This window comes from Talpa occidentalis, unplaced genomic scaffold (assembly GCF_014898055.3).
Source record: "Talpa occidentalis isolate TD23 unplaced genomic scaffold, MPIMG_talOcc4v2.1 talOcc4.16, whole genome shotgun sequence".
NCBI classification, from domain to species: domain Eukaryota; kingdom Metazoa; phylum Chordata; class Mammalia; order Eulipotyphla; family Talpidae; genus Talpa; species Talpa occidentalis.
In genome coordinates, this window is record NW_023601653.1 from 3369278 (window position 1) to 3395044 (window position 25767).

The 25767-nt window shown below is 61.8% G+C and overlaps 2 protein-coding genes across 3 annotated transcripts in view; one reads left to right on the top strand and one right to left on the bottom strand.

Moving 5' to 3' along the window:
• The first annotated feature begins 24 nt into the window (after nt 1-24).
• POLR3H (RNA polymerase III subunit H) lies at nt 25-8778 on the top strand. Of its 2 annotated transcripts, none has more exons than XM_037513473.2 (7): nt 25-57; nt 291-419; nt 1892-1988; nt 4970-5056; nt 5471-5534; nt 6758-6959; nt 7751-8778. In XM_037513473.2, exons 2-7 carry the CDS (start codon nt 309-311, stop codon nt 7802-7804), a joined length of 615 nt encoding a protein of 204 aa, XP_037369370.1. In that variant the 5' UTR covers nt 25-57; nt 291-308; the 3' UTR covers nt 7805-8778. The 2 variants fall into 2 exon arrangements, with proteins under 2 accessions (XP_037369370.1, XP_037369369.1); XM_037513472.2 differs by having other exon boundaries at nt 54-79.
• The window catches only part of ACO2 (aconitase 2), a 37148-nt gene continuing 19950 nt past the window's right edge, over nt 8570-25767 (bottom strand). The window contains exons 3-18 of the mRNA XM_037513469.2: nt 24526-24784; nt 21457-21549; nt 17867-18025; nt 17492-17642; nt 16193-16297; nt 15320-15411; nt 14198-14303; nt 13427-13584; nt 13155-13228; nt 12545-12656; nt 11774-11896; nt 11400-11555; nt 10452-10643; nt 9971-10103; nt 9362-9483; nt 8570-9045 (exon numbers count right to left, since the gene is read on the bottom strand). Of these exons, the coding sequence (XP_037369366.1) occupies nt 8911-9045; nt 9362-9483; nt 9971-10103; nt 10452-10643; nt 11400-11555; nt 11774-11896; nt 12545-12656; nt 13155-13228; nt 13427-13584; nt 14198-14303; nt 15320-15411; nt 16193-16297; nt 17492-17642; nt 17867-18025; nt 21457-21549; nt 24526-24784 (2170 nt within the window). The 3' untranslated portion in view covers nt 8570-8910. The remainder of the gene's footprint in view (nt 9046-9361; nt 9484-9970; nt 10104-10451; nt 10644-11399; nt 11556-11773; nt 11897-12544; nt 12657-13154; nt 13229-13426; nt 13585-14197; nt 14304-15319; nt 15412-16192; nt 16298-17491; nt 17643-17866; nt 18026-21456; nt 21550-24525; nt 24785-25767) is intronic.

Sequence of the window (25767 nt, forward strand, 5' to 3'; positions counted from 1 at the left end):
AGAGGCTCCTCATTGGTGGTCTCCCCGGAAGCGACCGGATGCGGCCTCTCGCCCCAGGTCCTGCCGCCGCCGCGGGCGGGTTCGTGGCGCGGGCGCGGGCGCGGGGCGCGTGGCGCGCGGTCGGTCGGTGGGTCGGGCGGGGCCGCGCATCCCTGGCCTGGCCCGGGAGCCCCGCGCCCCAGCCTCGGTTTCCCCCTTCGCGGTGGCGGCGCACGCCCCACGCGGGCACCCGGGCCCTCCGCGCAGCCCCACTGCCGGCCGCGGCGCGTGACGGGCCCGTCCGCCCCCAGGGCCCCAGCGCGGCCGGGATGTTCGTCCTGGTGGAGATGGTGGACACCGTGCGGATCCCGCCCTGGCAGTTCGAGAGGAAGCTCAATGACTCCATTGCCGAGGAGCTGAACAAGAAGCTGGCCAACAAGGTACCGCGCCCGGGGTGGCAGGACTTGGGGTAACCAGCCGTGGCACCCGAGGGCCCCGCACTGCCCACCGGCCGCTGCAGGCCTGGCGGGGCTTAACGCCTCAGAACTGTTTCTCCGCAGGTGTGTGTGGGGACTGCTTTCCAGGGTGTCGGGGGAAATCAAAAGAGAAACTGGGTTTCTCTTGTACCTGGCAAGCGCTAGACTCTGCACCTCCAAATGCCCTGGCAATCTCGGGCAGACCATGTACCCCTCTGGGCCTCAGTTTCAATTTGTAAAATGAAGGTGATCTTCACTGCCCTTCCAGCCCTGCGCTCGCAGGCTCTGCGAGACGCGCAGTACTGGTCGTGGAGAGCTAAGGTCGGAGGCTTATCCCTCAATCTCTGCAAAAATATTTGTGCCAGGTCTGTGCCTTGGTGCCAGCTGGTCAGAGTCCTTCTCAGTTATCCTGTGTCATCTCTCTTTTCTTCTTAGCATGTACCGCAGGTTCTTTTCTTTTTTCTTCTCTTTGGTTATTTGGTTAGTTTTCCTCTTTCCCTCTCCACGTCTTGCCTGAAGTGTGCTCCACATCTAGCCAGAGCCTAGCACAGAGTAGATGTTCCAGAATTGTCTGCTGATTGAATAAGATAGGCAAGATCTTTCCTGTGGTGTGGTGGGGAAAGCCGCTGTCAGTGAGAGGGTGTGATGACAGGTTGAGATAAATTCTAGGAAGGACGGGCATTTACAAGGCTGTGGAACAAAGGAAAGAATGAGGGAGACGAATGGCTTTGTGAGGGCGAGAGGGTGCTGAAGCTGAGATCTGATGGTAAAGAGGAACTAACCACAGCATTCATTTTCAGGGTGAGAGAGGGCTGTGCAGAGGAAACAGATATGCAAAGGCCCTGTGGCAGGCGGGAATATTGCACCTGTCATTGCACAGAGGAGGCCCATGTGGCCTGGACAGGCTGGAAAGGGGGCAGGAACAAGACCACAGAGCCTGCAGGACTATGGGATATTGGTCTCATTCACTGGACAAAAGGAGCCAGAAAGAGGAAGATTGGCTGGCTTTAGAGAGGAGAAAAGTCCTTTCCGTAGAGGCTGAGGTCACAGAAGGGACTGGGGGTGTAGAGATCTGGGGTTTTTCTGGGGTTTCTTTTCTGAGAGTTTTTCTTCATAAACTTTACCAATTTGCCAGTAGTTTATTATCTCCTTTATTTAACAACCCGATAGTTGGTATTTCCATCTTTGCAGATGGGGAAAGTAAGGCTCAGAGAAGTGATCTCAGAGGTCACTCAGTGGTGGCGCTGGCGTTGTAACCTGGATCTGTCTGGTCACCAAAGACCTTGTTCTTTCCAGGGGTTCCTTACCCATGATTCCCTCGGGCAGCATCCCAGCTCATTTCCAGCTGTAAAACGGGCTCATCAGACCTGCCCTGTGGGGTGAGGGTGTCTGGGGGCCGGCTTCAGGGTCGCTGCGAGTGTTCATGATGCATACAGGTCGTTTACAGCGTGGGGCTCTGCATCTGCCTGTTTGACATCACCAAGCTGGAGGATGCCTATGTGTTTCCAGGGGATGGCGCATCACACACCAAAGGTGGGTGCCCCTCTTCTGGGGCATTGAGTTTCTTGGTGCTCAGGTTTCGGTGGTGGGAGTCCTGACTGGGGGGTGAGGGGCCCTGGGGTCTAGACCTGACTCTGCCAGGAATTGACTGGGTGACGATGGGCAGAATCTTTCCTCTCTTGGCCTCAGTTTCCTCATCTGTGAGGTGGACAAAGTGACCCTCCAGGCCTCTCTGAGCCTCATCTGGTCTGCTCTGCTACCAAGCTCTGCGCTTGCTCTCAGGCTGCGGGGTCCGGGGGAGGTCAGAGGGGCAGAAACCCTGCGTGTGGTCACGCCTGGGTTAAAAGTGTGGGGAGCAGAGGAGAGCTGTCCCTGCTCCGGAGGCTGGAGGGGCTGGGGGACCTGCCGGCACCGTGGGACATAACGGTTAACAGTTGGTCCTGGGTTCAGATCCCAACTCTGCCACTTACTGGCCGCACGCCCTGAGCGGAACAGGTCACCCCTTTGGGCCTGCTTCCTCACCTCTGAGATGCAGGTAACAGTGCGTTGATCTCAGGGCCGCAGTGAGTAGAGCTGAGTAGACTTGGGCCGAGCTCTCAGGACCGGGCCTTGGCCCAGGGCTGGTGCTGGACGGCTCGCGGCTCGAAACTTTCTCCCGGCCCTGTGGGTCAGCCAGGTGGGCCAGGGCCGGGTGGCACCTGACGGTGGCCGTCCGCTTGCCGGGAGGGGCCGGCCTGTGGTCATCTCCGCCCGGGCGGCCGCACCTCCACCCGCGAGTCCAGGAGCCCACGCGCGGCCACCCAGTGCGCAGGCGCAGCGATGCTCTGCACTCGGCCTGTTGGCGCCGCAGCTCGCGGGAGGGGGACGGAGATTCTGCCGCGTGCTGGAGCCGCAGTCGCGATGCACCCCACTGAGAAAGGGTCACCACCCAGAAGGCGGGAGGGCGGAGGGGATTCCCTTGAGAAGAGCCCTGGCGGCCATGGCCGCCCCGGGCTCCCCAGGCGGGTGACTTGAGCCTCTCTGCCCGCCCGGGCCTGCGGACGCCAGCCTCTGGGGTCCCCACATACTGTTGGAACATCAGGCCACGTTTGAGGTGCCCTCCTAGCTCTCACGGGCAGCCTCGCACAGAGATGTCTGGGTGCTCCAGAAGCGCCAGGGGGCCGCCGGGTCGGCCTCTCGGATACCAGTGAGTTCTCACAGACGTGTCCCCAAGAAACGGGTCTCTAGGAACTTGGCTCCCCCAGGGGCTCATACAGGTGAGGTCAGAGTATTTGTCCTTTGCAGATGCCCACGACCTCCCGCGTCCACCCTGCTTCGCGGGGTCAACGGGCCAAGCCGCCGCTCAGAACAGGCCTCGTGGGTCAGTGTTTGCCCCCAGGGTCCCACCTCAGGCTAAACAACCCTGGGACTGCAGGTGGGGTTTTGGGACGGTGACCCCACTACAGCCCTGTCCTGGCTGGCGAACCAGCAGCTGCTCCGGGCCCTCCTTCTTGTTTTTCAAGTGAGCTGTCATCCTCGTGCCGCTCCCTTCACCGCCCCCGCCGACGGCCGAGCGTTTCCACCCCGAGCCTCATTCTCCGCTCCTCCCTGTCCCCTTCGCCCAGTGCCTCCAGACTTCCCTCGAGCAACGTCTCCAGACGTTTCACAGAGTAGAACACGCGGTCGCCTTCTGTGACTGGCCTGTTTTGCTTGGTCTGGGGTTTCAGAGTCCGTCCTTGCTCCACCCATCAGCCCCTTGTCCGCGAGGCTGACCTTCCAGGTCGAGCGCCCTCGCTTCCCCACCTGCCTGCTGAACGGCCCTTGGCTGCCCACCCTGGCTTCTGGCTGTGGTGGTTCCAGACCGGCGCTCCCGGGCACAGGCCCCGTGTTGTCCTGTGGGGCCTGTAAACCAGTGCCCACACTGGGCACAGACCCGGCAGAGGCCCCGTGGGCTTAGGTCATATGGGGGCAGGATTTTTCCGTCCTGTGCGTCAGCGGCCCCTGGCTGCCCTCATGTGCCCCCTGCAAGGTCCTCACGAGGCTGTGCCTCTCCGTGTGGTCCAGAGGGCCAGGAGGGCCAGCTGCCCCCTCTTCCCCACACTTCTTGCCCATGGGGCCACGGGAAGCAGCCTGGCACCTCCCTGTGGGGTGGGGGAGCCCTGCTGTCGTCGGTCGGTGCTGGCTGACTGGCAGCCGAGGGCGCTGCTGGCTGAAGCCTGTGCTCAGACTAAATTGTCCAAGACAGGTCATTCCAGCCGGGACCCCATGTGGCGCTCCAGGAAGATTTGGGTCCCCCGGGACCGACAGCTGTGTGCTGCGAGCAGGGTGACCGGCCCCTCTGGGGAAGCGAGACCGCTGCCCCGGGCAGCGCGGCCGGGCAGGCGGTGGAGGTTGCGCCATCTGGGCTTTGAGCGAGGCGGGAGGGACAGGCGGTGGCTGCCAGCCCTGGGTCAGCCCACATGGGCACAGAGCTCACTTCCCTGGGGTTGGGGGAGCGGGGATCCCCTCGGGCTGGTCCCGCGAACCCACAGGCTTTTTGCTGGGTTATCACTGTGTCCCCTGCCCCCATTCCGGGCATTTTTAGCTGCTGTTCCAGGTCACAGCGCCGCCTGGAGCAGACTGCAGCGGGCAGGGGAGACAGGGACTGTTTTCAGACCCGGTTCCCTTGCCAGTTGCTTCTGCCCTGTTTAGAATTGAAAGGAGAGCGCCCAGAGGAAGGTTGGAACTGACTTTGGTGTCATGGATGGCCCAGAAATTGGGCTCGCGGGTGGCTCAGCTGACGGGCTTGGGAGCCAGCCCTCAGTTCCACTCCCGCTGGCCTCTTCTGGGGGCCAGGCTGCGGACGGGGTCACATGAAGGGCTGGTGGGGTCGTCTGGCTCAGCTGCCAGGTCTGGGCCCACAGGGCTGGCGTGGGGGCTGGCAGCGTCCTGGAGTGGCGGGGGCGGGCGAGCGAGGGTCAACCCCGGATCGCGGCCCCGGTCAGGGCAGCCATTCCGCACGGGCCTGCTCCTGAGCTCGCGCTCTCCTCCTGCAGTCCACTTCCGCTACGTGGTCTTCCATCCCTTCCTGGACGAGATTCTGATCGGCAAGATTAAAGGCTGCAGCCCGGAGGGAGTGCACGGTAGGCGGCCTCGACGCCTCAGGCCTGTACCTGGGTGGTCGCTGGGGGCAAGCGTCCAGGCCGGCCGGCGGTCAGGGGAGGGGTCAGAGAGAAGCCCCTTGTTCATGGAGCAGCACGGCCCTCAGCCGGCTGTGGGGTCCCCCCACAGCCCCCGCCCGTGATTTAGGACTCCAGGGTGGTCCTGGGCAGGCGCAGGGTGCCAGGCCACTGGTCCCTGTCACGCAGGTGCCAGGCGTGCCTCGGGTTTTGGTGGCTGTTCCGGCGCTGTCAGTGGCCTTGGCAGAGACGTGTGCCCAGGTGGGAGGGGGCCCAGGTTCCCAGGGGAGCACCTGCCCACGGGCAGTGCCGACCCCTGGGTGTTTGACCATCTGCCCTCAGCTCAGTCCCGTGCTGTCCCTTCTTCGTTCCTCCCAGTCTCTCTAGGGTTCTTCGACGACATTCTCATCCCCCCGGAGTCCCTGCAGCAGCCGGCCAAGTTGTATCCTCCCATGGTCTCAGAGCAGCACAGGCCTCTCCGGATGAAGTCCCCCTTTCTGGGGTAGCCCCTGGGTCCCACATCCGACGCCACTGGCTCTGTGCCTGCCCCTCTGGCCCGCAGCTCTGCTCTCCAGGTGTTGACTGCGGTGCTGCCCACACTGACCACGGTGTCCACGTCCAGTGTGCTCGCGGGGCTGCCGGGCCAGCTTGTGTCCACTTCCGGCTCACCTCACTCCTGAGGGCCGCCCGTCAGGACTCATCTCAAAGATCACTCCTCTCGAGAGGTTCCCCCTGGTGTGCCGTTGCAAGGGGCCAGGTGGTCCTGTCGCAGCCCTCACCCTGCTGCCCTGGGCTTGTCTGTCCTTGGTTCTCGCTGAGTGGGCTCCCTGGAAGGGACCCCATCCGCGTGCACTGTACCCTGCAGCCCAGCACAGAGGCCAGGCAGGGCCACTAGGGGGCAGTGTGGCTCCTCAGGGCCTGGTCTGGAGGGAGCCCTAGCCCACAGCTCACTGGGTCTGTGTGATTCCAGAACGCGTCAGAAAACCTGACTCAGCCCCGCCAGGCCTCCTGTGCTTGGGCCCTCAGGCAGGTGGCCTCCCGCCCGCCCGCCCGCCCGCCGGCTCTTCTTGGAAACTAGGAGAGTCCTGCACTGTCCGCTTGTCGAGTGTGACTGGGGGCCAGCGCCGGGCAGAGGACAGACGGCCTCAGCCAACGCTGAGGGCCCACGTGAGGGCTCGGGGGCACTTTGTGGCTGTGATGTCATCACCTGCCCACACAGTGCAGCCAGGAAAGGCCTTGCCACAGTCCCCGCCTGCAGATCGGGACCCTGAGCCACCGAGAGTTTGGGTCTGGCCACAGGTCACAGCCGGTGGGTGGTGAACTCAGCAGTTGGCCTCTGAGGACACACAGGCTGAGCAGACCTCACAGGGAGGGTCCCCAGGAAGCAAGAGGACGTGGTCATTGCTGCCTTGAGGGGACTCGTGCTCCATTTTGGAGCCTCCTGGTATCCTGAGGGTGCGGGTACATGTCTGGCTGGGGTCCTGGTGCCCAGGCCTGGCCCTGCCTGGCCTCTTGCTCCTGACCTGGGCCTGCTTTTCCTGTGACTTCCCAGCCCAAGTGATCTCAGCCTGGGTTGGTTGTTCCTGGGGGTGGGTTCTGTGGGAGGGTGGCCCTGCCCCCCAGGGCCCCCCATGCCTGGTTGTTGCCTTGACCCTGGCCCTGCAGCGACGAGGCGGAGCAGGTGTGGGTGTGGGAGTACGAGACGGAGGAGGGCGCGCACGACCTGTACATGGACACTGGTGAGGAGATCCGCTTCCGGGTGGTGGACGAGAGCTTTGTGGACACGTCCCCCACTGGGCCCAGCTCGGCCGAGGCCGCCTCCTCCAGTGACGAGCCGCCAAAGAAGGAGGCTCCGTACACGCTCGTGGTAAGATGTCCGATGCCAACGCGGAAACCCCAGGACCTGCGTCATGGGCGCAGCAGCGCTGAAGGGGTGGGGGCGTGGCCTTGCTGTTCTGTCCAGCAAGCCGGGGTCCAGGTTTTCCTGGGGAGCCTCAGCCTGTGTTCCGGAGGGCGGGAGAGTCAGCCCAGCCTGCAGACAGAGCCAGAGCTGGACAGGGCACTCGCTGCCGGGGGCTCTAAGGGAGAAAGACGTAGGCGGGGCCCAGGGACTGGTCAAAGCCTGCAGCAGCCAGGTCTTTGGGGGCAGCGAGGCCTCCCCCACACCACACCAGATGGGTAGAAACCCACACTTGGGTTTGTTCATGGTTTCACCCGCATGGAGCCAGTGACCCAGGGCAAAAGTGGGGCTTCAGGGGCCTGCCAGTGGAGGCTGTGGGTACAACACAGGTCCTGGGGGGCTTACTTTGTCCAAACAGGCGGCTCAGGGCATCCCTTCCTCATGTCCTCGGAGCTGGGGTGGCTTAGGAGGGCGGGCCTGGCCCGGCATTGACCCTGCGGGGGCCGAGGCCACGCCCTGGGCACATCAGCGCTTCCTTTGCTCTGGAGAGGCCGGGGTGGGAGAGGGGAGTCCCGGGCTCACCCAGCTGGGAACACGGGTGTGGCTCCCAGACTTCCCTAAATCCTCTTGGCTGTGGTGGGCGCCCCCACCCTCTAGGCTATGCCAGCCCTGCTGGGTGCCCAGAAGGGCCCCCTTTGAACTGTGTCCTAGCTGGCGCAGGCCCCGGGGCATGAAATGTGCCTGTTCTCCCTTGGCAGGGGTCCATCAGCGAGCCGGGGCTGGGCCTCCTCTCCTGGTGGACCAGCAGCTAGCCCTGCTGGACATCGGCCCGGCCCGCGGCTGCCTCCGGCGACAGCGAGAGCAACTGTCACGGCTGCAGACACCGAGAGGAGCCGAGCGCCGCAGGGAGCTGGGGGTGGGGGGTGCCCAGGAGAGGCCCCGGCTTGTTGCCACCCTGGGCCTGCATCCTCTGCACTTGCGACTCGGCGACAGCGGACACGTAATAAACGGCAGCATCCGCTGGGAGGAGCCACCTGGTCTGGACCGCCATTGTCGTGATCTGAGGTCACCGAGTGGCCACAGCTCGTCTTTTCTCACCCCACATCACTTGTGGAGATGACACCCCCCCCAACTGGCAGGATTGGGGGTCAAGAGATCTGGGCTTCGAGGCTGGGCTCTGGGCTGGCCGAGCTTGGTGGCACCATCGTGAGGCCGGTGCCGTGGGCCCTGCGAGCAGCCAGCTAGAGTCTGACCTTGAAGGAACCATCACCTTCCTTCCTGGGTGCAAGTGGGGTACAGGGGCAGGGGAGCAGGACCAGGTGGCTGGCCTGAGCCAGACCAGCTCCACCCTCAGAGAAGTAGAGGCTTTGCCGGTTGCAGGTGAGGGCTGGTGCCAGCTGCGACCTTGGGCAGGGCACCCGTCCCTACCCTGAAGGTTCTGGAGGCTAACTCAATCCCTGGGGGACGGCCTGGCCCCCGGGGAAGCAACCCAACCATGGGGGTGGGCAGGGAGGACCCGGAGTGTCCAGAGGTGTGGTCGCCCCCTCCGCCAGACACGCCCCGAGCCCCGGGCCGAGGACAGCGCAGACACAACTCACAACGTTCAACTGGTTTGGGGTCTTATTTTCCTGGAAGAGCAAAGGTTCTCTAAAATCCTTCAGCCACAAGTGAAATGATCAGACAGGAGGAAACTTTGGATGGGAGTCTCGTCATCAAAAATAAATAGTGGCGTGGCGCTGCCCGCGATCCGAGCCGACTAGGACGACGGCGGGGCCCGCGACATTCTTGTAAGAGCCCCCGACCGCGGGTCACTTCGTGGGCTGAGGGGAGGGAGTGCAGAAGGCCCGGCCGCGCGTCTCAGAGCAGGGAGCCACGGGGAGCCGGGTCCGAGGAGCGGGGCGGGCAGGCGGCGGCGGCCTCACTGCTGCAGCTCCTTCATTCTGTTGAGCGCGCTGCCGGCGCGGAACCACTCGATCTGGGTCTCGTTGAAGGTGTGGTTCAGGAGGATGCTCTCCTGGGTCCCGTTGGGGTGCTTGATGACACAGGTCAGGGGCTGCAGGGAGGAGGCAGGTGTGAGCGGGATGGCGGGGCGGGGGGCGGGGGGCAGGGCACCGCTCGGGACCTGAGTGCCAAGCCGGGGTCGGTGAGTTGAGAGCAAGGCGGCCTGACCCGGCTGCGCCCTCATCTCTGGAAAGACCCTTCCTTCCTCTCTGGGGGGACACAGGCTACAGCTGAAGCAAGGCTCATGGGCGGAGCTGCAGGCGAGACAGCTGTTAAGAGGGGAAGCAAGGTGGCTGCCCGCTACCCTCCCCTCAGGAGAGCTGGGGAACACAGGGCGTTGGGCCTCCCCCCTTCCCTGGCCCCCCGACCTTGCCAGGAGCGAAGTCCTTCAGGCCCTGGATGGTCAGCTTGTCCACAGGGTGAATCTTGTTGTAGTCGGCTGGGTCAGCAAAGGTGAGGGGCAGCAGGCCCTGCTTCTTCAGGTTGGTTTCTGGAAGGTAGAGGGGCACTCAGTCCACAGGGCGAAGGCCCAGTCTCCCCATCTCTGCATGGTCCTCACAAGCCCACAGTGCTTCCTCTTGGAAATCCAGCTGGGGCCACCCCTAGTCCTTCCTCCTGGGGACAATCCTGGGGCAGTGAACACCAGGCCAGGTCGGCTGCACCCCCACGACGCAGGGCCTCCACGAGGGCCCCACGCAGAGTGTCTGGAGGCCTCTGACACATGTTCACAACTGAAAAAGCCCTGAGCGCGGGCCCTGGGTTTGGGCTGTAGGCCTCGAGTTTGGAGGTGAGACCAGCGCTGTGGGCATCAGACTCAAATCTGACAAGGGACAGAGGCTGACGGCACGGGCTGCAGTGGGAAACAGGCCATGGACATGGCCTGCCGGCCAGGCACGCAGCTCCAGGCCCAACTCGGCCACTGGCAGGCTGGTGACGGGCCAGTGAGGGGACTGGGGGGTGGGCCGGCTCCAGCTCACCGTGTATCCGTGCGAAGCTCTTGGTGATGATGGCCCGGCCCCCAAGGTGGCGAGGCTCCAGCGCCGCGTGTTCCCGGCTCGAGCCCTCGCCGTAGTTCTCATCCCCAATGACTGCCCACCGGATGCCGTGTTTCTGCCAAGCAAGTGAGGCGTGAAGTCTGGAGGCTGGCCCCTGCCGAGCCCAGGCCTGGGGCTTCCTGAGGTCCCCAAGTCAAGGGTGGAGAGACCCCTCTTCCTGAGCTCCCCAAGGTGAACCAGGCCCAAACCAGTCCCCAGGGGACAGAGGTGATCAGAGAAGGGTTCTGCCTGTTTGTAGTGGGCACAGGAGGTGCCACCCACCCACATGCTCAGCTAGAGGCAGGAGGGCCCTAGGGCTAGGCTGGGCAGAACCCAGAGCACTGGGCATCCGGTCAGGGTAACAGGACATGGCTCCACTGCAGTGCCACGGCTGTGCCCGCCAGAGTGCCAGAGCTCCCCACACCTTGTAGTAGCGGGCAGTGTCGGGGACGGGCCCAAACTCCTGGGTGACGGCATTGCGCACGGAGTTGGCCTTGCCATTCTCAATGTTGATGGCGCCGATGAGCAGGTTGTTGGAGATGTTGTCTAGATGCCCGCGGAACTTGAGCCAGGGGCCGGCGGCTGAGATGTGGTCGGTGGTACACTTGCCTTTGACCTGGGGTAGTAAGCAGAGGTCAGAGGTCAGGCATGGTCCGCGAGTGGTGGGTGAAAGGAGAAGCAGAGGCAGGCCTGTGTTGTAGGCCCAGGCCAAGAAGACTCAGGGGTGTCGCCCATCCCTCCATGACCTCTGGAACAGGACTCAATGGGCAGAGGCTGCCAGGAGGACAGAGAACCCTGTGTACCCAGCCTTCAGGCCGAGGCACCCAGGTAAGAAAGGCCGGGGCGGGAAGACCAGCACGGACCTCATGCCCGGCAGAGAGAGGAGCCCAAGGACGAGGCTGGGTCTCGGCTGGGGCCGGAGAGTTTCACCTGTTATGTGGGCCTTGCGCCAGCTGTCCCGGCCCACGGACCCTCAGTCAACAGCACAGATTCACGTCTGATGTCGGTCTGAGGCCCCTGGCCACGCCATGAAGGCTTTGTCTGCTCAGTTCCCAAACACAGGCCATCCCCCCAGGGCCCAGCTGTGGGAACAGAGGAACCATCGCCTCTGGAGCCCGTCTGGTCAAGCGAGTGGTGCCTTCTCCTTGCCATGCCCCAGCACCATCTGAACCCACGGGGGCCGCCTCATCAGCTGGAGCACGCTGGGCCCTGCTTGCCAGGCTGCAGATGCCCTGGCTCCTCCAGGCCACACCTTCCTTCCTGTCCCCATCTTGATCCCGACACCACCTCTGGGGGTGCAAGGCAGAAGCCATGGTTTCACAGCTTCCTGCTGACCAGGGTCAGCCGGGGCTGGGCCGGCCTCAGCGCTGACCTTGATGAGGATCTGCAGGTCCTCCAGGTCTTTGCCGTCCCACTTGTCAAAAGGCTCCAGGAGCTGCAGGCGCTGGCTGGTGGGGCTGACATCCACCCGTTGGCCGCTGCTGTCCTTGGGGGGGTGCTGGTAGGTGTCCTGTCCAGGGTCGAACTCCTGCGAGCGAGGGGGGTACGAGCCCTCACTGCCCACGTGCACGGGATCTCACGGAAAGCCAGCGCCCCTGAGCCCCAAGCCTTTCCCTCCCAGCGAATATCATCGCTTCCTGTCCGTTAGCCCGTCCAGGGGCCGGGGGTAATGCTGCTAACGGACAGGGCCGCACAGCGACCCGCATCAGCTGCAGCCAACAGCAAAAGGTGGCAGTGCCCGCTCACCGCTCGGGGAAGTTCATCGGCATCGGGGGCCTCCAGCTTGAACTTCTTGCCATCCTTGCCCGTCAGGAAGTCGGTCTCTGGGTTGAACTTGAGGGTGCCGGCAATGGCCAGCGCTGTGACAATCTGAGATGGACGTGACAAGTCTCTCAGTTAGCACCAACCATCCCAGCAGAAGCCTCGACCAAGTGAGAGGGAGCCCAGGAAGCAGGTGTCGGGCACTGCAGGAGCCAGTGGACCACGCTGCACGGGAGAGGCCCGGGCACCGAAAACCTGGGCGGAGCCTCCCGTGCTGTTCAGCTAACACAGCGTGCCCGGGACATGCGCAGGGAAGGCCGACTGTGCCGACGGGCTGAGCCGAGGTGCCCGCTAAGTGCCTGGGTGACCATCCTAGCAGCACGGCGGCCTTCCCGGTCAGAGACTGCGGGGCTTTCCCACTTGCTCGGGTAACCCTAGTGGGGCCGGGGCTCAGGGCAGTGAGGGCCTGGCTGGGCAGAGGCCGGCTCGCATTCCTCTCGGTGGTTCGGGAGCTGCTACTCGCGCCAGTCATCACGCTGAATGTGACTCCTGGAACGTGAGGAGCCAGGCCGGGGCTCCAAGGGGTGACGCCTGGGACGGCATGGCCTGCAGCTCTTGGTTTCTGCTCCGACAACCCCTCGCCCTGCGATGCCAACCCTCCCCTGGCAGCCCCGGGGTCAGACGCCTTTGCCCCCAGCCCTCTTCCCCTCCCCTGCCGGGCCAGGCCCCCAGAGGCAGTCCTGGGCTCGGGCTCACCTCAGGGGAGGTGACGAAGGCGTGGGTCTCGGGGTTTGCGTCGTTGCGGCCCGTGAAGTTCCTGTTGTAGGAGGTGACGATTGTGTTCTTCTCCCCCTTCTTGATGTCCTTTCTGTCAGGCCAGAGGGAACAGGGTCAGGGATGTCTGGTCTTGTCACCTGGCCTGTCCTGAAGCCAGACCAGTGTCCTGAGATGAGTGCTTAGCTCATGACCAAGAAGGGGGGTCAGAGACCCTGAAAAAGTCACCTCCACCGGAGGACCCACACCCACGAAGCAGGAGGGAGCCTCGGGTCGCCACGGTTGCCAGAGGCTCCACGTAAGACAGCGCCCAAGGCCCATGTTCCCTGACCCGGTCTGCTGCTTCCTCTCAAGTGCCTCAGGCAGAGCCCTGGCTGCATCCACTAGGATGGGGCCTCGTTGGCTCCCTCCCGCCAGCCAGGCCTCAGCTAAGTGGCCACCCAGAGCTGCTGCGGCCGGGGGCTCTTCCTCTCCTTACTTACAGCCCACTCTCCAGTCTAGCTGGAAAGGCTCCTGCAGTCTCCTCTCTGCCCCGGTCTCTGCAGTCCGTACCCCAGGAAGCAGGCTGTCCTATCAAAGGGGCGCCTCTTACCTGTCCCACTGGCCAATGCAGGGGCCACAGGCGTTGGCCAGGACGACACCGCCCACATCCCTCAGAATCTGCGCCTGCAGTGGGAAGAGGGGGGCAGGGAATGGGCTGGGGGGCTAGTGGCTGATGGGAGGGAACAGGGGCAGCAGCCCGAGAGATGAAGAGCTGCACCGCAGGGGTATGAGCCAGCCCCACCCTAGGAAGGCTGGGCCCAACCCACCCTGCAGCCACATCACTTAGGGAGGGGGAGCTAGGCAGGGAAGGCAGGCACGTACGTAGCCATCCCGCTCGATGGTGGCCCGGATCTGCTCAGAGCCTGGCGTGATGGTGAACAGGGATTTACACTTGAGCCCACGGGCCAGTGCTTGCTTGGCCACAGCTGCTGAGCGCCCCATGTCCTCGTAGCTGGAGTTGGTGCAGCTGCCGATCAGACCTAGTGCATTGTGGGTGAGGGGCCAGGGGTCAGGAGGAGCCAGTGACAGAGGACACCTCCTGACCTCAGACTGCCCAGACTTGGTGGCAAATTCACCAAATGCGGGCCCGAGGCTTCTCTAACAGACAAGCAGGAAGCAACTTGACCCCGCCACAGGGAAGGCCCAGACATTTGCCGGGAGACGCGGCGGCCGCTGAGCAGGGCGCGGCTGCCTGTGCTGGGTGTAAGGCCGCTCTTACAATCACACAGGCAGAGGGAGGTGGGGCCCTGCGCCCAGGGTCTGCCAGACTGAAACCCAGGGCACCTGGCTCCAGGGTTCACCTGCACTGAGACCACGGCAGGTGCCATGTCTTCTATGCAAGGCATGTCAAGGGAAACCGGCGTGGAGCTGGCATGACAAGACGTTTGTACACAGACGTGTGTGCTCGTGATGCCCCACCTCTCACAAGCTCTTGGCGCCAGCTGAGAGGGGCTTCAAAACGCGTCAGTACTCTCTACAGCGAGCACATCTCTCTCATGCATTTCCACACGCCAGAGGCGCTGCGGCAAGCACAGGCGAGCCCCGGGACCAGCGGCCCTCAGGCCCGGCACCCCGGCCTGTGGACGTGCTCACCCACTCGGATGTCGAGAGGCCACCCTTCCTTCTCTGCCACCGCACCCACTTCCGCCACTGGGTGGGCCAGGTCGGGGGTGAAGGGCCCGTTTATGTGCGGCTTCAGCTGCGGAGACAAACACACGGGCGTAGAGAGCCGAGGGAACCAGCCTTGGAGCCTGAACAGTCTCTGCTCTTCAGCGCTGCTGGCTCCTGCGCACCAAGCCCCCCAAGCCCCTGCGAGCTCAACGACTGCTCTTTTGCCTCAAACCCCATCCCAGAATATGCACCAGCTCCCGGGACCCTTCAGCCCCGCAAGGCTCGTATCATCTGCACTCTGCAGGTGAGGGAGCCGGCGTGCTCTGCGCAAGGTCACGCAGCTTGGAGATGGCACAGGCACGGGAGGAGTCAAGGTTGCCGGCCTGCCAAGCCTGTTCTCCCCCATGCTATGGCACTTGTGGGATCTTATGACAAGACAGACTTAAGAGCCGATGCTGTACATGTGATGATACTTAACAGATGCACGGCTCTTAGCGCAGGCCCTGGCATACAAAGCACTCAACAAACGCCAGTAACTGAATATTTGAGCCGATTCCCATGACGGCCTTGGTTCCACACAATGAAGTGAGGCACCGGCCCAGGGTCCTGCAGCCTAAGTGGTAGAGCCAAGAGGTGAGCTCGTGTGACTGGCCCCTGGGCCTAACCCCTCGACCACTCTGCTGCTTCGCCTCCTCCAGCCTGCCTTTCCTCTGACCTTCCTGAGGCTCATTCTGGTCTGTCGGTCCTGGGATGCCAAACCCTGCTCGGGCCTGGACCCCTGGGCCTTGCCCCCTCAACTCTGACAAGAACGAAAGCTCCAGGTGAAACGTGGCTCCCGCTAAAGCGGAGGTGGGGCAAACGGACTCGAGTGCAGGAATCACCAGCCGCCACCACCCCACTCCCCTCCCGCCTCACTGCCCTTCCCCCACCCATGCAGGCAGGTTGCTCAGCATTTTGCAGGGTCACTCGGGAACCAAGGGCCACAAGCCCTGCTGGGTGTGTAGGCAGGGGCCCCCATTGGCCCGTAGTGCCCTCTAGAAGTGCCCAGATTGAGCCTGAGCTCCCCAGCCCCAGAAATTCCTTGGGCTCAATTCCCTTTCTCACCTCATTGAGGTTGATTTCAATCACTTGGTCATACTGGCAGCCAGGGTCCGGGACCAAGTGGTCCTTGAATTCATCAGCCAGAGCGGCAATGTCTGAAAGCAGCGAGGGAGACTTCGTGTGAAAATTGGTTGCGAGAGCTCAACCATCCACCTGTTTGAGCCACAGTCATCCGACACCTGCCGGAGCAGAGGGCACAGGACACAGTCCCCGCCTGCCACCCGGCGAAGGCGCAGGAGCTGCACCACAGAGGCAGCAGCGCGGTTCGGCCTGGGGAGGCCTCCTGGGGATAACTGCGTCTTGGAAGCGACTTGATAATGAAAGGGCAGGAAGGGGCGTCCAGGTGGGAAGCAAACTGACAAGCGCTATCAAAGCCTCAAAGCCCCCCGCCCCACTCTGGCTCTACCCATCACCCTCCCTCACCTCCCTTCAGGGGCCTCGGAGATGCCTCCTGCAGCCCCCTCCCCTCCTCTGAGCCTCACAGAAGCCAACTAGAGCCTCAAGGCAGTTGTCAAGGTAGGCTGGGAAAGTGGTTCTTGTTCCAAGCATTTTTCCTCCTCCCCTGCAGGGCAGGATTTTCAAAGGGAAGAGACCACGTCATTTCCAGAGCTTCTTGCAGGGGCGCCAGGGACCAGGCCGCGAGGAACAGTATTCACCCGCAACCTTTCAGGAGCAGCTAGCTGGGCTGGCACAGAGCAGGGGTTTCTCCAGCTCAGGCTCTTGGAGAAGCTGATGAGAGCAACGCACCCACCCAGAGACAGTAACCTCCAGGGCGGCAGGGCCTCCAAGTCAAGCTGCAGGCGAGGTCAAGGGCTCCTAAGGGGAAGGTGTGGCTGGGGACTGTGTGCCCCCATCCTGCTGCCCTACACAGCTCACCTGCCCGGCCCGTCTTGCTCAGGTACTTCTTCATCCTGTGGTTGTAAGGGAACACAGAGGTGGTGGCCCCGATTTCCGCGCCCATGTTGCAGATTGTCGCCATGCCTGCCGAGAAGGGAAGCGCCTGGCTGAGGAGCGGGATGTGGGTGCCACAGCCCTGCTCCATGGGCACACACCTCACTCCCGAGAGCTGGCGTCATTTCTTCCCTCGCCTACACAGCTGGCCGAGTGGCAGCAGGCAGACGCCCTGGGACCAGGACTAAAACCAGGGCCAACAAAGAAAGCAGATTCGGCTCCAACAAGCCGAGCTCCGGCGCTGGGCCCAGCTGGCCAGTGCCGCCTACTGGACATTGCCGTGTACTGAAGGCTGGCCTGGCCAGGCTGCCCAGTCACTACTGAGTCTATGTGGCAGGTGCGAGACTTGGCTCTCAAGGTCACCGCATAAAGGAAATGCAGGTGCTGGCACTGGGTCAAGGTCCCGGGTGCCAGGCCCACCCTCTCCGGAGAGATGCGGAATGTTTCTGGGTCTAGGGTTTGTGGTAAGATTGGGGTGATGCCCACCATCTGGACCATAGAGCCTCGCACATAACTGGGAAGCCTTTGGAGGCTGTGACTGCTCTCAGGACACCTGTCTCCTGGGGTTTCTGGGAGAGCCAAGCTGTCCCATGGTAGGAGGGGACCTGTGAGAGTGAGCCCCCAGCCTCGGAGTGGTACAAGGGTCAACGTAACAGCAGCTCTGGGGGCTGTGGCTGGCATCCATGCAAGTGTGGACTGGAAGACTCTCAAGCAGAGTCCAAGTCTCCCTGCATTTCTTTCTGAGGCCTCGAGGCCAGGTCACCTGGAGTGATGAGGACAAAGAGGCCGGCTCAGACCTGGTCTTGGGAGGGTATCAAGTGGTAACCACTCATCCAAGGGAAGTGAGGCGCACACCAGGGAAGATGGGGGAACAGGGCTGCTTTGTGAATGAAGCCCTGCTCTGATTCCCCACTCCCACCACCACTTCCATCCTCTGGGGTTCTTCTGAACCACCCAAGGCAAACCAATGCCATGGCAGGGCCCAGCAGCAGCAGTTAGCCTGGCCCCAACTGTGTGGCTGCAGGAAGTTGCCTGCCCTCCTTGAGGCGCCTCTGCCATTTAACAAAGGGTCTGGACTAGACAATTTCCCCTCATCCTCTAAGTATCCCAAATCCCCGAACTGACTGGACAGCTTCAAGGGGAAGGCATTCGCTGTTCACTGCTTGACAGCAGGCCCCCGCAGGCCCGGGGGGCAGTGAGGGTCCGCTGCGCCACCTTCCTCACCAGTGCAGGAGATGGAGTCCACGCCCGGCCCGTGGTACTCCACGATAGCACCCGTGCCGCCTTTCACCGTGAGGATGCCTGCCACCTTCAGGATCACGTCTTTGGGGGAGGTCCAACCGGAGAGCGAGCCTGTCAGCTTCACACCAATCACCTGAACAGGCAGCAGGGCAGCGATGAGGCCTCACGTGCCGTGGTCAAGAGGGGAGCCCAGGAGTCTGCCCGCTGGCTGGAATTCCCTATTTGCTTTTTCACCCCCACCGCCTCCCTCCCTGAGTCTCACTGATTCCCCCAGTTTTCTTGGGGCCCACAGTCTCCACTGATCCCACCAATGGCCCTCTGCAATCACCCTGGAATCAGCCCTTCCCAACCCCGCACCTTGGGGCACTTGAGCTCCCAGGGGATCCCAGCCATGACATCCACAGCATCAGCACCCCCGACGCCAATGCAGATGGCTCCCAGGCCACCGCCATTGGGAGTGTGGGAATCGGTGCCAATCAGAAGAACACCAGGGTAGGCGTAGTTTTCCAGGATGATCTGAAAAAGAATCCAAGACCTTCCGTTTAAAAGCCCTAAGCAGGGCCTCCCCGGTGGTGCAGCAGTTGAGCGCTGGGTTGCGAAGCTGCCCACAGCCTCTGCAGCGCCGGTTCGATCCCCGGCTGCTCTCCGGCCACCGGAGGAGGGTCCCACATGGCGCGCAGACCTCTCCTGCCGCCCGCTGCTCCCCTCAGCAGTGTACTTCGGTCCTTCTGCCTGCTCTGCTCCCTGCTCTGGCTCTGGTGGATTCTCTCACCCTCCCGTGCTTCTCACTGTACCCAGTGCTTGTATGAATGAATGAATGAATGAATGAATGAATGAATGAATATTTAAAAAAATAAATAAAAGCCCTAAGCAGAGAATGGAGATAGGGTGCAAGAGGGGTCTGTGAAGCTGCCCCCTGCAGATGCTGGGCCATGGGGCCAGCCCAGGCACCCCTCCAGGATGTGATGTCTCCAGTGTGGCCCAGAAAAGTCAGAGTGGGGAGGCAGGTGGGCAGAGCTCAGGGCAGCTCCACCATCCCTGAGGGCTGCAGGAAAAATGGCAGCCCCTTCTTGACCCCAGGCTGTGAGGAGAACCTGGTGAGCTGGATGCAACGATGTATCCAGTGACAGGCCCTGACGTGGTGGCGTTCCTGTGAGCAGCGAGGTGCCTGCTGGCATCTCACTGGGTAGACAAGTCTTTCACAAGCTGGCTCCAGACCCCCTGAAGAGGCGCTGGGGATGCAGTGGGAGCACCGGCCCGAGGATCAGCCTGGACTGAGAAGCGGCACGGGGACACCACCCAGCCTGGTTCTGAGAACCGAAGTGACTGGCTGAAGGAAAAGGATGACTTGCCTCGTCGCCTTCCCTGTTTCTCAGTGTTCCCTTCTCTGCACAGGCAGCGAGCACTTCCCAAAACATGCTGGAGGTGCTGGGCCAGCAGCCCTGGCGCCCACCACCCAAGCCCCTGAGGTGCCAACATGGACACCACAGGGAAAGCCCAGCCAGGGGTGGGCTCTGGCCCTACCACCCACTGGTAGTTGTGAGACCTTGGGCCAGTCTCTTCACCTCTAAAAGCTTTACTTCCCTCAGCTAGAAAAGTAGCCGGCAACTGCGCTCACTTCACAGACTGGGTGACTCAATGGGACCATGTGCGTTAAGCTGTAATAGTGCCGGGGGTGGGGGTGGGGGTGGGGGGAGCAATCTCACTATTTTTTTGCAGAAAGGGCCATCATCTGAGGCTGTTTGCCATGGGTCAGGTGGAATTATTCCCCCCAACACACAGGCCATGGGAAGGACACATGATCAGAGACAGGGAAGGCTCAGCACACCAGGCCCAGCACATGATGGGCAGGGCCCCTGGAATTTTACAGAACCCCAGGGCCTCTGCCCAGCTAGGCATCCTCCCAGCAGATGGCAAGGTATGAGGGGCCTTGCGCCCAGGAACACACAGAGTCAGAAGACCTGGCTGCTTCCCTAGAAGGACGGCATCCAGCTGGGAAGAACAGGTCCCCAGTAGAGGAAATCCCTGGCAGACGGACAGCTGTTGGCAGGACGCTGTTTAACTTCCATTTCTCCAGTCCTCCCTTGTCTCAGAGATTTAAAACTAGTTAATCTCTAAAGCCTGTAAAAGTCTGGTTCATAAGGACCCGACAGTAGTCAGTGTGGCCCGCCCGGCAGAGACCGAGTGTGGTCAGAAGGGAGGCGGGTGCAGACCCACGGACGGCAGGAAGATTTTCAACGAGGGCTGTTGACGACCCAGACCTTGGTGGTCAGCTAGACGCTAGCCGTGGCTGGGTGACTGGGCGGGGGGGGGAGTCTGAGGCTGGACTAACATCTAGAACATGAAACTGGAAACTCAGCTGTCCGTCCACCCAGAACACGTGTGCGCTAAGGACCTCCTGAGTGCTGACCTGGCCCCGCAGCTGGAAAGGAGAAAGGAGCTGCAGTCCTGTCCTCACAGTGCAAGCAGGCTGTGGGGGGGAGCGGAGCCCCTACTGGGTGGGTCACCCTGTGAAGGAGTGTACAAGGGTCTTACAAGGGAGCCTCCATAACGGGCCAGGGGAGCCCCAGGGGCTTCAGAGCTAAGCAGGAAGTGCAGATGTGGAGGAGGAAGGGTCTGCCTGGCCAGCTGGGGTCAGGACATGTGAGGCAGCGGGAGAGGGTAAGCGCTGGTTCTGACGTGTGGATCAAAGCTGCCCACGGCCTGGTGGGGAGCAGGAGAGGAAGCAGAGCTGCAGCGGGATCACACAGCCCCTGGGGATTTTCTTTGTAAAGGAACAAATACTCAGGCCGTGCACTTTGCCGGTGGCCAGTGCGGCGTCAGTGGCCAGTGATCACGCCCACATCTGGGTCCCGGAGCTGCAGAGAAGGCCGGGGCACTTGTGCTGAGGTGGAGCAGGGGCATTTGGGTGGGGGTGCCCTTCAGGAAAGGCCAAGGCCGGCTCCACCTGACACCCTAGCACCGCCACCGAGATAGGCGCCCTGGCCGCTGCAGAGCCACGTGACTGCCACTCCCAGGCAGCCCACCCCTGGCAAGGCTAACGGTGTGAAAGGGCAGGGCAGTGACCTGTGGGCTCTGGTTTCAGAGTGGGCCAGACTATGGCTAGACTCAGCTCCTCTTGAAGGAAGCCGGGGAAGTGAGGCCCCAGATGGAGGTAGTGGGAGGGTCACCTTGAAAAGGAGCAAAGAGGCAGGTCTCACATGTCCAGAATGGATGGCAGAGCCAAGACGGTGGTCCTTGGCAATCATCTTGGATGAAATCTTTGCACTGGGTCTCCCCAGAAACACATACGCACTTAGAGGACAAAATTGCCCAAGAGAAAAACCCACCCTCGGGAAGACCCCAGAACTCCTGGCTGATGGGGCCACCTGACTAGGATACCTCCATCTTACAGAATACCCCAAGAGTGCTCTGTGCGCTGAAGGGCAGCCTCTGGTGTGGGGGGCCCTAAAGCAGCCCAGTGGGCAGCGTGCCGGCTCTGGCCAGACAGTGCACACCAGTCCTGACAGCAGCGGCCAGCTGGGTGTTCCTGGCAAGTGGTTAAGTTCCTGTGCCTCAGTCTCCTCGTTGGCAAGGGTGGAAGCGAGCACTGTAAGTCAGAGCCGCAGGGCGCACAGCGCATGCTCAGCGATGCTTGCTCTCCAAGGACCCCGCGCGCAAAGAGCAAGAGGAGGACACCTGGCCAGAGTTGGGTGCCAGGGACCGAGGTGGCCAGAGGGGCTCCTCTGATCTCATCACGCGGCAGTATGTGCGGACATACCGAGAAGTCATTTAAAATGCAGGAGGAAGAGGAGCCTAAGGGCCGACAGATACCTCATCAAATTTCCCCTCCAGCCCCTGACTCCAGCCTTGAGCCGCCTGCTCCCACAGGCCTGGAGGGGCTAGTTCCCTAAGGGGAGCCTGCGTCCCCCCTCCCCTCCCCAAAGGTAGGGGGCGCCCTGCTTTACCTGGTGAATGATCCCAGAGCCAGGCCTCCAGAAGCCCACACCGTACTTGGCGCCAGCAGTTGCCAGGAAATTATACACTTCCTGATTTATGTCCTAGTGGGATAAATCGATGACAGCATCAGAACACAGCCGGTGCCTGGGACGGTCGCGCCCCTCCCCGCCCTGACTCTGAAACACGAAGACAGCTCCTCTCCTCGGGCCTTCTACAAACAATTCCAGGAGGGCTTGGATGTCGGCCCACGGCTCAGCTGGCAGGCCCGGGGAGCGAGTCCAGGGAGCAAAGGCAGAGCCTTGACTGTGCGCCTGGCCAGGGAGGGGTCTAGGACAGGTCCTTCCCTGCCCAGGTCTTTATAGAAGGACCTGGGTTACTTCTTCTCCCAGGGTCCTCCGGCCCTCAGTCCTCAGCCAAGGCCAGTAATGAGGGGCACACAGGGCAGTCTAACAGGGGGTGGGGGGTGTCAGTGGGAAGTAGGGGGATGGAGTGTGGCTCAGGTGGGGTGTTGTTTTCCACCTGGGCTTCATCTGCACTCCTGGCTGGCATTTATTGGATGCCCATGATGGAAACGGCATCATGCCAAACACCCTCACAGCCCATCCATGAGGGAGGGAGGTGTGGTCATCAAGCCCATTTCACAAATGCAAAAACAGAGGTTCGAGACCCCTGAGTTAAGGAAAGGCAGGGCTGAAACCAGGCATGTCCTCCAGAACCCAGGAGCAACCTGCTGGCATACAACAGCCCACTGCTTCAGTGGGAGGAGGGTGTGAGGCTGCCTGTGGCCTGGGACGCCACAGCTGCTCAGGATTTGGTACTGCGCTTGCTGGGTCTGGATGGAAGACTGTCAAATGCATGTGTTCTGGAACCTGGTTTCAACAAAGCAGCAGCTTGGGCTGTACCCCTTCTGCCGGCAGCTCGAAGGCAGCTGCGCAGGGGCAGGAGGGCTTCCAGGCCAGCTGGTGGGAGGCCAGAAGCTTCTCTGAAAAACGCGGCCTGTCCCTGGACAAATGAGAGGCCAGGAGTAAAAGGGATGGCATCAGGGTGCACAGCACAGAGTCCCAGAGGGAAGAGCCAGGAAGAGTCGGCTAGACTCAGCAGGGGAGAGCTGTGCCCCAAAGGGGAGCGCCCACTGTAGGTCCCCTGGGCCCTCCATACCCTACCACCCTTCATTTAAACTCTAGACCACAGGCATCCTTCTGAGGTCTTACTGGTTCCCCCCAGTAAAAGTAAAATGGCAAAAACTTGGGACCCAGAGTGGTCTCTTTCACATTACTAACATGGGCCTCCTGGTGGCACAGGAGAGAGACAACACTATCAGATTAATAACATACCCTGTTGATCATTTACGAATCAGTCACGAGTACTCGGCACTGAGGCAGGAGGCTGTGGCGGGTACTGGGTGCGTGTGCATGTGTCTGTGGGTGGAGCGCGAGGGGCACAGCAGCCCAGGGGTGCTGAGCAGTCTCGGCCTGCACTCAGCCCAGATGCCCCGCTGGCTGGTTGTGGGACCCTGGACACAGCATCCTGTCTCCTGCACCAACCTGAGGGACCCGACAAATAGCTATGAGTCTGACCCTCTCTCTCCACTGACACCCTCTGATGGCTGCAGGGATGGTGCCCACCTCACACCACCCTCTTCCACACACAGCTCCAGCCCCAAGCGCCTTTCAATTGCACAAAAGCATCATGCTTCTTTCTGCCTCAAGACTTAATCTATACACTGCTCCACCTAGAATGTTCTTCCTCCAGTTGACATCAACTTCAGTTTCCTTAGACCAGAGTTTAAGATCCATGAAGGCGGGGGTGGGGGTGGGGGGGGTGGAGCCTAGTTTTTCTGTTCACCCTGAATCCCAGCACCTCGCACAGTGCCTGGGACATAATTGTTAAATGAATGAGGGAATGAGCTCCGGCCCCCGAGTCTGTGAATCTCATCCCCGGAAGGTAGACGTGACTCTGGAAAGGAGGGAGGGTCAGCCCCTGGAGGCGGCAGCCTGGCTGCGGGCACTCATCCCTAAAGCTGAGAGGACCCGGTGGCCGGGCCCAGGGTGCTGCAGGCACCCCCACAGTGCAGTCACCCCACAGCCACTAACACGGAAATGGCAGGCCGGCAGGGCTCTGGGGGAAGAGCCTGTGCAGCAGGACACACTGCCAGGCCGGGGGATGGGAGTGTGGCCCTGCGGGTTCCCAGGGGTCTGAGTGAGGGCTGTGGTGACCCTGGGAGCCGAGCACTTTCAACTGCCAGCCCTGCTCTGTGCCCAGCCAGGCCCAATCCTGCCAGCATTCAGCTCCTGCCAATGTCCCCCAAGGAGGGGTGCCTGTTTCCACGGCAGTGGGTGGGAAGGGTGGAGGCCCTGAGCTGGGAGGCCCGCTGTGCCAAAAGGAGGCACACGGGTGCCACAGGCAGGCCCAGTGGAGGGAGCAGGGACTCAGCTTCTTAGGGAAGGGTGGAGAATTTAAGGAAAAAGCTGCTGGGTGTGGCACAGAGCCCGTCACCTCTAAGCACAACTCACAGGGGAAGAGAGCTCCTCCCCAGAAGGAGGCTGATGGCAGAGAGAGCACCGGAGTCGGGGGAGGCGCTCTCCAGGCCCCTGTGCAGTTGTGGGACTAGACTAGTGCCTGAGCAACCTCAAACTTACAAAGAGTGACACTATCTGCCTACCTCCCTAGCGGGGCGCAGGAGCAGGGTGTGTGCAGACGTGAGCAGGAAGAAGGCACACGGGTGCTGGCAGAAAGGGACTTTACATGACCCTCTCCCGCTGGCAACGTGCCAGACCCTGGGATCTGCATCACTACAATGTAACAGAAAAAAGGTCAGAAAAAATATACCTTTAGTGGGTAAGACCAGGGAGGGTTTTTACTTTACGCTTTTTCTGTTTTCTAGCGTCTTCACAATGGGCAAATGGCATTTCAGAATTAGAAAAGAGTGAAGACAACTTTTAAATAAAGATGAAGCGAAGAGCCTGTGAGGCCCCGGAGGGAGGTCCTCGTGTGAAGACTTTGCTCCTTCCGAGCCCAGGCTCACCCCGCCAGCGCAGGCCTTCTCGCCCCCAACTGCCTCAGGCGGCCCAGCTCACCTTGGCCCGACGCAGGTCTTTATCGCCCCCGACCTGGGCCTCGATCAGATGGTCACAGTGGATGGTGGATGGCACGGCCACCTTGGGCAGCCCGCTGCTGATGAACTGCAGCATGGCCATCTGGGCCGTGGCGTCCTGCATGGCCACGCGGTCAGGCCGCAAGCGCAGGTAGGTCTTGCCCCGCTCGATCTCCTGGTTGGCTGGGTCATCCAAGTGTCCGTACACGATCTTCTCCGAGAGGGTCAGCGGCCGGTTCAAGCTGGGGGAGGGGAGTCGAGGGTACTGGCTGAACCACCCCCGGCCCTCTCAGAGCATATAGTGGGGTGGGGACCCTGCGCTCCAAGGGGGTAGGTACCCCCAGACCAGCACCCAGTAAGCAATAACAACAAACAAGAGGGGGCAGGGGCATTCCTGGGACATCTGCTTTTCCGGCTGTTATGTGACGAGCCCCTGCAGGACGCCTCATCACCTAGCCCTCGTCATCACCGTGTCACTCAATAAGCCACCAAGAGGGGATAGAGGCTCAGCAGTGGAGCTACGCAGAAGTTCAAAGCGGAGCCTCACTGTGGCTGCCTTCCCTGTGCCGCTAGACACGGGGTCTGCATAGGATCCCCACACCTGATCTGCACCCTACTATGCTAAAGCCTTGCCCATCAGTGTCATCTCACTAAGACAGGCGTAGCGGTCAGCTCTCAAGAACAGAAACCTCCAACCCCCTTTCAGGTGCCATCTCCAGGTAGGTCCCACCCTTCCCTGCTGTCAGGCCCAAATGGGGGCCCAAGCCTGGCCTGGAAGCAGCACAGGCCGTCAGGACTCACCAGCCTCTTCCTCACCAGTTCCCCACACAGTATGAGCTCTGAGCAGGTCAACTCCTCACCACCTTGAGGCTCTCTGATGGCCCCCTGCGGCTGCCCACGCCACCCAGGTGTCCAAACAGCAGCTGGGGCTGGACCTCACACCACTCACAAAGTATAGGCCAAACCTGTGGCTTCTGGGGGCCTCCCTGGTGGTGCAAGGGTTAAAGTCTCAGCACTATGAAGCTATCAGCAGCCACTGGAGCCTGAGTTCGATCCCCAGCCAGGGAGCTACCCACAGGGCGCAGCAGACCTCTCTTGTCTCCTCGCTGCTCTCCTCAGCAGTGTATTTCAGTCAATCCGCCTGTTCTGTTCCCCACTCTGTCTCTGGCGAATTCTCTCATCCTCCACACCTCTGGCCTACACCTTAGTTCTGGTGTGCATCAAT

Coding starts and splice junctions, on each gene's coding strand:
- POLR3H (XM_037513473.2), top strand. CDS start 309: ATGTTCGTCCTGGTGGAGATGGTGGACACCGTGCGGATCCCGCCCTGG. Junction 420..1,891: donor ACAAGAAGCTGGCCAACAAG/GTACCGCGCCCG, acceptor TGATGCATACAG/GTCGTTTACAGCGTGGGGCT. Junction 1,989..4,969: donor TGGCGCATCACACACCAAAG/GTGGGTGCCCCT, acceptor CTCCTCCTGCAG/TCCACTTCCGCTACGTGGTC.